This window comes from Myripristis murdjan, chromosome 4 (assembly GCF_902150065.1).
Source record: "Myripristis murdjan chromosome 4, fMyrMur1.1, whole genome shotgun sequence".
Classification (NCBI taxonomy): Eukaryota; Metazoa; Chordata; class Actinopteri; order Holocentriformes; family Holocentridae; genus Myripristis; species Myripristis murdjan.
Window position 1 is genome coordinate 15,249,715 of NC_043983.1, and position 9,603 is coordinate 15,259,317.

Sequence of the window (9,603 nt, forward strand, 5' to 3'; positions counted from 1 at the left end):
TCTAGCACACTGACTAACTTTGTATATGGGTCGATTAAACAATAGTAAAGATGTAATGTGGTCTTTATTTTCATTACAGGCAGGTTAAAAGCATAGAACACAACTCACTTCATTGCATGGATAGATCACAACTGGTCTTCACTATTAGTCCTAAAGAAAGTTACACTGCCAATAATATTTATATTCCTGTATAGAAAATATATGAGCAGCTGGACAGGCAAAACAAGACAACAGATGCGTGCAGTAAAGTTTGTTTTCTTGGAATATTGACGGTTATGGCTGAGTTGGCCTTATGCACACAGGTTGTGCTTTAAATTCTTCATGAAAGTGATACTTGACACTTGACATTACCTTGTTTCTACCAACCAGCAGTTGTAATGTGCTGTATTTCACTGTGAATGGCCAGCTAATTTGTTAGTAAAGAGGTGGACACTGATTACCATTGGCTACAAAAACGAAGTACCCATGCCCAGGATGGTGAAGATGTCTGTTCCGTGTGTATAACTCAATTTGGATGCACTGAATAGATGAAATGAGTGATGAGAGGTAGGTTGTTGTCATCCTGGCAAACCACAAGCAAGATAAATACAAATGCTTATCTCTGCCCCACCGATAGAATTCATTTAGTGTATTGTTTCACCTTCACTGATTCACTGGGGATACACACCTGAGTTAACTTAAAATACACCATTTTACTTTAAAAATAAATGTGAAATTTTTAAGGGCACAATTCAGGCGAAAGGATGAAGATCAAAGAGACATTATGCAAAACTAAGTAAAATTTGGGGCCAGTACACTAACAATTGCTTCCAGTCTGTTCCACCAATTTAATTTTCAGAATTCTCATTGGTTTCTATGCGCTGGTCTGGTTACATGAGATCCATTTTATACTCCCACTCACCATGCTGAGTGTGAAATTTAGACCCTTTTATCTTGCAAAGAAAGGTGTTTGATACAAACAAATACAAGACTAAAGAAAGCACAACCACCACTATCAAAACAACAGGTTTCCATGCTGCCAGTTTTTACATTATGACTAATTCACGACGGCTTGTGTGCTAGAATAAGGTGGTTACATGAAGCTTTTGCAGCGAGCCTCTAACTAAACCACTTGTTAGTCAAACCATTTAGTATGGATTAAACAATACTGTGTATGTTTAACGTTTCTTTTTTCCCCATTCAGGGGGCTTTATACACCCACAATTCTTTATATTTAAATGCCTGCTCCTGAAATGTGCTTCTTAAAACTGGAAACATATAATAATAAATCATTTAATAATTAGAACAGCATCACCATTATTTTGTCAGCACCTGGCTGACTTGGAACAGACCTTATACCCAGTGGGATTGTACAACTCATTTTTGTGACTGATACTTCTTGTTAGTGCCAGTTTCCTCACACTCACGTTGTGTTGAAAATATTGCGCCGCAAGCCGCACGGAACTGCTGTTTACAGCAGCTCTTATCACATCAAATCAGACCAGTCAACTGCCAGTCACGAGAAAAAACACTGACTTAACCTTGAGCACAGAGCTTTTCACGGGTTTGAAGTACAGCCACTGCACTTTAAAATGCTTGACCAGGACTTGAAACTTCAAAAAATTATTTAACATAATTAATACAAGTCAGCAACTCACTGGTCAGCTTATTTGCCCTCTCCAGTCTTGGTTCTCTTTCACAAAATTTTACACTCCGGAGTGTATATCTCTGTTAAACTGCTGTGCAAGTGACATAAGCATTATTTACTTGGAACAAAGGAAAATGTGGTGACACAGTTAAATCCAGGTCTCTCCATATGCCATACATAGCTGACCGACTGTGCAGTAGAGGACAGGGGACTGCTTCTGTTTGGTCAGTTTACTGTACAGCATGTACATTCAAGATGCAACAAATGAAAAATAAAATAAAAACATTTGTCCCTTGCTTTCTCCTTACAAGTGCCAGATAACGATTCCTTCAACAGAGTAGTGTGTTTCAACAGTTTGCTGAGATAAGCTGCAGGGATAGCATTAACCCCCAAGTGGAAAGAGAATATCATGACTCGACAAGACAAAGGGGCTAGGGTGAAGCATAGAAATCATATATGTTATATAATATATATTTACATACTGTATAAGACTTATGTGATTTCTAATTGCACCTAGTCCCACTGCTAATGGTTTGCATTTTATTTGCAAAGAGAAGCTCATCACTAGTCAGTGGTTAAGGGGCAGTTTCACCCTAGTAGTGCCAAGGAGGGAGGTAGCAGGGAGAGTTCAGGGACAGAGCTGCTTTGCTCAGCTGAGGGTTTGAATGGTCTCCAGTAGCTCTGGTTTGAGAAGAGTAGGGCTCTTTCCACCAGCAGCTGCAATGTCCGCCTGCACAGCTGCATCCCAGGAGAATGTGAGCAGAGCTGCAGGGACCTAAGAAACAAAAGCCGGTACACACTTGAATATTCAGGGTTTGATCATCACACTAACGGACATGGTTACTGTTCTCAATACACAACTACAAAGTTGCAGTTATCACCATATTAAAAAAAAAAAACACATCTGCATGCTCTGCATACATGGTCTAAAATGCACAAAGACAACTGTAGAGTGACAAAGTGCTTTACAGAAAAAACAACATGTAAGCCAATAAGATAGACAACACAAAAAGGGAATTAAACAGACATATACAGTAAGAGAAAGTTAAAAATTCTTAAAAAGATGACAGACAGACAGATAATTTGTGGCAACATTCATTGGAAGATTCTGGTTTCAACTCACCAAGTTACATTCTGCGAGGGCAACTTCTTCAGTCTCTTTAAGTTTTTGACCTCCAGGAGCAATGAGCTCAAAGGGCTGCCAGCCGTCCACCAGTGACTCCCGTACGAACCGGAACAGCACAGGCAACCGATCCCACGCATAAAAGGTTCCTGCAAACACAGATTATTTCCATCAGAGCTCATCATGCTATGTCTCTGGCAAAGAACACATAGCTCCTGGTTCATCTCAATACATTAAAAAACAAAACAAAACAAAAAAAATACAGTTTCTATTTAATGTTCTCAATGGATTAAAAAAAATCTAAGATGCTGACCTTGCAGTAGGTTTCCATCAGGCAGTCTGATTCTCAACAGAGTGTAGTTGTATTTCCGCCTCTCCCTCTGCTCCTCCCTCTCCCTCATGGCCTTGGTGCGCAGCATGGCATTTTTCTCCACCAAATCGCTCCTGACAAACACACACAACACATGCTTAACATTCCAACATCAGACTTTTTAAAGATTAAGTTCCACTTAAGAACAGCTGTCATTCCTTTTGATTTATCTGACAGCAACACCGTCCTAAACTAGTTAACAGAGTACAAGAAATTTTCTCAGGCATTTCCCCATTCAGTCTCTCTTCCCCATAACCCCTTTTTCACACCCAGACTATTATGTAAACAGTCAGTATTAAAGTAATCACCAAGGCAATGGTCCCGCAAAAATAATCCAGACAATCCCAAGACCAGGTCAAATGTACAGTGGTCCCTCGTTTATCGCGGGAGTTACGTTCTAAAAATAACCCGCAATAGGCGAAATCTGTGAAGTAGTCAGCTTTATTTTTTACAATTATTCTAGATGTTTTAAGGCTGTAAAAGCCCTCACTACACACTTTATACACTTTTCTCAGACAGGCATTAACATTTTCTCACTTTTCTCTCTTGTTTAAACACTCTCAAAGTGAAAACCTTCATAGAAAAATAAGTCCAGTATTATAGAATGAACGCATTCTGTACTGTACAGGAGACACGGCACGGAGGAGACTGATTGACAATGGTCTACAGTCCCTTAGCCAATCAGGACGCAGAACACAATGCGCAGGCTCTCCCTTAGCCAATCAGTACGCAGAACACAATGCGCTGTACAAAAAAAAAAAAAAAAAAAAAAAAGCATGCAAAATTGCACAAAAAAAAAAAATCCGCAAAACTGCGGGGCCGTGAAAGGTGAACCGCGTTATAGCGAGGGACAATCATATTACTGTATTTACAAGTTAATAAGCACATGAGTTTGCGCTTAAATGTGTAATTACCAGTAGGAGATTGGGAGATGTTGATAATGTCCATGTTTCCAAGTTACCCTGACAACAAAATGGCCTAAAGAATAAAGAATATAAAACTGATGCACAACATATGCTCTTCATTCTGCTGCTGATGACAGTAAATGTTGAATATCTGCTTTTTGTGCTAATGTAAAATTTTCTTCCATCAGGTTGCTATGGTTATGCAATATTTTCAACCAAAGCACTTTAACGTCAGCCAAATTGTATGCAGGATTTCTGATGTTGGAAACAAGAGCTTCCAACTTGCACTTGAAGGCATAAATAGACAAGACACAACTGTGTGTGTGGGTCTCTGACAGGGGTGTGTGAATGTAGCTGCTATAGCTGATGAAAGACCATGCATTGCTGAGGGGTCTGCACCTCTGTTGCTGCTCGCGCTTCAGCTCCTCCGCTGTCAGGTTGTAGAACTCCGGCGGCAGCTCAAATCGCGTGGCGTTAGGAGAGGGTCTGAACGCTTGAGGCTGCCTGTCCAGCTGAGCTCTGACTGGCTCTCCCCTCTGAAGACGATCCCTCCTCTCCTTCATTAACTCCAGGGCATCAGCGTTCTGCTCTGGCAACACCAGGAACTCTTCTTCCTGCTCTGATCTCCAGCAAAGACAGGCAAGAGTGAGGGGGGTAGTGACTGACTGATGGAGTGTATGACCAAAAAAGAAAAACAGAAATCAAGATTGTGTTTGCCAGATGTTGCGATTATTTTATTTTTAAATGTCTGTTGAGAGTGGTACATTGAGATAAACCCAACACAGATGGACCATGAAGTGCAGAAATAACAACACTTTGACAATTTAGAATAAAAGCATGAAGGTGAGTTTACCTTGTCCCTCTACAGGAAGCATGGTGCTCTGGAAGCCCAGAGCCTGCAGGAACTCTCTGCTGCCCTCAACACATCGTACCTTCTCCTGAGGGACACAAATAATGGAATGATTAGCAAAAAAAAAAAAAAAAAAAAAAAACATTTCTATAGTTCTAACATGACAAGCCCTGCTTTTATTCTCACTGAATTTCTTTTCGATTGGTGCCATAAAATCTGTGATAAGCATTTACCATACATAGTGATACAACCAGGAAATGGTCAAAGGGTATGAAACAACAAAGTGGACAGAGAACACTGTGCTCCTGCTCCATGTTTAGTAGACCTACCAATATATTGACACACCTCCACCAGACTACACTTTGACACAGTAATTTAGCATTTTTCATGTACACAGTATTCATTAAAAGACAGACTGTAAACAAAATCCCCAAATAATGTGTATATTAGAATTACGGCTGACAACATGGTTTAGCCGAGACCCAAATTATAATTTCATAATTACTAATTATTATCAGCATGTTCCTAACCTCCAAACCCCTGCCCCAACTACTGATAATGAAAAAAAACTTTTCTGGCACTAACATTTACACATTCAAATTGTAAACATACCTGGAAAACCTTGTTGCTGATTTTAATCTTCCTGTATTTCTCCTCTGTTGGATTCTTGCATATATTGTCAACATACCTGTAGGCAATACAATGGAGAAACATTATACAATGGTATCTGTACATAAAATATAAACATAAAATTTTAAAATGTATGAAGATGAAAATACAAAGACAAAATCATGATTCAGTCAAACTTATGGAGTGGACAGAGAGACAGATAAAACAAATTCTTAAAAGGATCCATTGCCCTCTGTTCTCTGTCCTACATGAATGTAAAAAAGTGACGTGTTTTTGAAAAAAAAAAAGGACAAGTAAATACTCTTTAATCGGGCCTGCCATTACTATTTCTGATAAAGTACTAACCAGCTGATGAATAATAACATATCACAAGATAAAAAAGGTCAAGAGGTTTGAACTTTTGACATGCAAAAAATAAATAAAAATACTCTCCGTTCTCATCATCATTCACCACTGACCCATAGAGAACAGAATCCATTGCCAAAATGCACTGGCTCAATCCGTTGTTGACTGATGCAAAATCTGTCTGTCTGCCCCTCTTAGTTTAAGATAAGATTAAACCTTAGCATTGTCATAAAGTGGCTTACTTGCTTATGATATCCACAGCAGCCTTCACTTTTTCTTTGTCCTTGTTAAAAGTGTGCATCATCATGACAGAGGCCTCCACTTCATCCTCTTCAAACCGCTGACCATAAGAAGGAGAAAAGTTACACCATGACTACACCAGAGAACCTCATTAATCACTCTCATTTATAATGTATCATATGGCAAGGCAGACAGTGCATTACTAAGCTAGTAAGACTGATAAATTCTAACTAAAACTGGAACATGTGAATATGTCTTTACCATCAGACCTACCATGAAAATGGCCTCTTTAATGTGTACTTCCCTCTCGCTCTTAGTTAAAGTGGCTCCCGTTAGTGGACAGGTGAAATACACACCTGACACTGACAGAGAGGCAGGATCCTTCACTGACACTTTGGATCCCTGAAAAAAAGAATGACCATTTACCAAAATTATTAGCAATCAGTGCTCAGAGGGTGTATGAAGTGGTATACATCAGCGGGATGCAGGGACACCAATATCTTGAAATATTCGTAATTGGTCTCCAGAAAAATCAAGCCACTTTCTTCACCATTTCAGTATTTGTATTATTGCTGAACTGTAGTTGTACCAAGCCTCCACACCCCCCCACTATTATCACTACACCTCTGTGCAGAAACAAACTGCTCTAAAAATTTAAACATTTACTCCAACGGGTGTCCCTGCACAGAACTTGGATCCTATGCAAATAGTGCATCTAACTGAAATAATTAAACGTACATTTCTTGCTTTAATTGCTATGGTTCATACCTCTGCCATCGCTGCCTTTTCCTTTTCGGCCACTGCAGCGGCCTCTGCCTCCAACTCTCTTTTCACTACAAGAGAAAATTTCAAATCAATATGGAAAATGCAACAACGTGCCTTTTCAAGTAAACTCTTTCTCCAGCATGATAGCACAGTTATAAATGCCGCATCAATATTAAAGAGATGAAGATTTGGGGTTTAGACTAAAAACATTAGCCAAAAACAAATTCTGAGACCACTTCCTTATCACATATTTCAATTGTGTGCAACAGTAATCAAGATATGGGCTATTTATATGTGGCATAACTCCTAACTAAGAGAAAATCCCTTCACTTACAGTGTATAATGCTCTGTTTGCCTGATTATCCAAACAGTCAGTAGGACGGCTCCAGCTCATTCAAAATGTGGCAGCCTTACACACACTTGAATATTTTACCATATTACTTCAGCACTTAAATCACTTCACTGGCTTCCAGTACAATACAGGATCACCTTTAAAAGCCTGCTAATAGTTTGCAAGGCTCTTAATGGCTTGGCTCCTCAGTACATTTCTGACTTGCTCACTGATAATAACTCATCAGGTCTCTCAGGTCATCAAGGAAAAATCCTCTAGTTGTACCTAGACTTTGATGCAAGTCTTCAGTTACTGTGATCCTGCTCTCTGGACCAGACTGCCTGCTGACCTGAGGTCCATCACAACTGTGTCCACATTCAATCATACACTTATATATTCTCCCAGGCTTATGGATAATTACTGCCTCTGTGTGTGTGGTAGCACTGCTTCTTATTTAGTTGGCTATATGTCCCAACATGATAGCGCAGGACTTTCTATTTGGTTATGTTGACATTTCCATGTTTTTAATTGGGGCTGTGTATCAATAATTCAGTTTCTGCATTTTACTAATACTAATATTCTTACATAATATTATGCTACTGTGTTACCTCATGTTTATGACTATATTTTTATACTTTGTCTTTCAAAGTAAAACACATTAAGCTTACTTGTAATGAAATGTGCTGTATAGATAAAACTGACACTGCCATCATCAAAGCATGGACATCCTTTCAAACTGTTTACTATTTATGTGAGAAGAGGGGCTGATGCCAGCACTGTCAGACTGATTTAAGTGGTTTACAGGTAATAAACAAAATTAAACATATTAATGACACTGCTACAGATATGTATATACATATGTATATGTAGTGTAAGAGTGTATCTGACCCTGGTTCCGGATGGCATCCTGTGATGTGTGGACCTTTGGCCGCTGGTGCTGCTCGATCCTGGCCAGGGCTGCGGCTCCTGCCATCTGGGCCCCCTCGGTGGGAGCATGGCGAGGCTTGGCACTGACGCTGCCCTGCACCACCTGTGGTTTGCTGCTGTAATGTTACGTACACAGGATTAAATTGGGGACTGAGAAAAGGAGCAGTGACTTTCCGTTAGCCCAAAGCAACCACTGAATTATCAAAGCACAAGTCTGCCCAGAAGCTGCAGCAGCTAACGTCAGCTAACTCAGCTAAATGTCATTTCATATGCAGACTGTGGGTTTAGCTAAAAGGAGGTAAGCTATGTGATTAAGGAGAGTCACTTTAACGTTACTTTAAAGTCTTGGCATTAGCTTCCTTTAGGATTATGCTGAAATCACAGGGGCACCTCCCACTACGCTAACTAAGCTAACCTTGCTATTATATAACCCACTTAAGAGCGGCAGCAAACAGTTAACCCACCCGCTATCTAATAGACAAAAATCACACAACCTAACGTTATGTTCTCAAGGTTTGCTGACAAACTCGACAAACTAACATCCAAAAACTATAACGCTGCTAGCTTGCAAACCTAAGTTAACACACGCTAACCGCTAAGAAGCGCTAGTTAACAGTTAACTCGGTTAGCAGCGGTGCACAAAGTTTGATATTTGCCTGGTCTCTTCTGTAAGTTTCTTCCCAGGTCCTGCAGATTTGAATTTAATGTCCTTCTTAATGTCGTCAAAAAACTTCTTCATCTCTTCGAAGTTGACTGTCACAGGAAAGAAAAAAAAAAGCCCAACGCCCGCTCAGCTCTCAGATGCGCTCCCAGCTGGCTAACGTTAGCAGAGCGGAGCAAAACAAATAAATAATGTGGCCCGTTTCTGCTTCCGGCGCATCAAATGTAATGTCGCCCCCTCGTGGTTGGGATCACAAGTAAACACAACAAAGAGGCAAGCCACAGGTGCGCATGCCCTTGGTTTTGACTATGGCCAAAGTTTTCAATGTCCTGCAAAATGCCCCCCACCACTGTCATCATAATGGTGAAGGAAGTGAAGAGCCACCTACATGTTCCTGGGGGTGCTACTCACTGATTGTCTGGTCTAATCAGATAATACTGAGTTCATGTTCAAGTATATTTTAAGGCCAAGAAACCCCTCTTCTCCCTCCGAAAGGTGTAAAAGGGGGAAAAAATGGAAGAAAATGGGAGAAGGACGACAGAGAAGGACACCCTCAGAGCCACATGGGTGTAATTTCCAATCAATACAGGCATAATACAGAAGAAGTCAGTAACAGACAAAAAAGACAAAGCACAGGGTGATGAGGCATTCATACCCAGGCAACTGAGACACAGATACAGAAGCTGAGGGGGGATATGAGAGCATTAATGGGGTAACAGGATTAAGTAAAAGTGAAGAAAGATTATTGTGCATACATGTATTACTGCAGTGGGATAGACGTGAGAGACGTCGCCTCCCTCACTGGTCAAACTAAAATTCTGCTATCCAT

At 40.2% G+C, this 9,603-nt stretch overlaps 1 protein-coding gene across 2 annotated transcripts; it reads right to left on the bottom strand.

Annotated features, from left to right (window-relative positions):
- Positions 1 to 45: 45 nt before the first annotated feature.
- Positions 46 to 8,943, bottom strand: ubxn6 (UBX domain protein 6). 2 transcript variants are annotated; one of them, XM_030049327.1, is made up of 11 exons: positions 8,770 to 8,943; positions 8,075 to 8,226; positions 6,859 to 6,923; positions 6,364 to 6,492; positions 6,093 to 6,190; positions 5,488 to 5,563; positions 4,879 to 4,963; positions 4,425 to 4,644; positions 3,064 to 3,194; positions 2,751 to 2,899; positions 46 to 2,402 (listed from the first exon to the last, which is right to left on the bottom strand). In XM_030049327.1, exons 1-11 carry the CDS (start codon positions 8,850 to 8,852, stop codon positions 2,277 to 2,279), a joined length of 1,314 nt encoding a protein of 437 aa, XP_029905187.1. In that variant the 5' UTR covers positions 8,853 to 8,943; the 3' UTR covers positions 46 to 2,276. The 2 variants fall into 2 exon arrangements, with proteins under 2 accessions (XP_029905187.1, XP_029905186.1); XM_030049326.1 differs by having other exon boundaries at positions 8,075 to 8,229; positions 8,770 to 8,942.
- Between the last annotated feature and the right edge of the window lie 660 nt (positions 8,944 to 9,603).

Excerpts from the sequence above, each read along its gene's own strand:
- ubxn6 (XM_030049326.1), bottom strand. The coding sequence starts at position 8,852 with ATGAAGAAGTTTTTTGACGACATTAAGAAGGACATTAAATTCAAATCT. Across the intron at positions 4,645-4,878 it reads GCTTCCTGTAGAGGGACAAG|AGCAGGAAGAAGAGTTCCTG; the intron begins GTAAACTCACCT and ends GCTGGAGATCAG. Across the intron at positions 3,195-4,424 it reads AAGCGCGAGCAGCAACAGAG|GAGCGATTTGGTGGAGAAAA; the intron begins GTGCAGACCCCT and ends TGTGTTTGTCAG.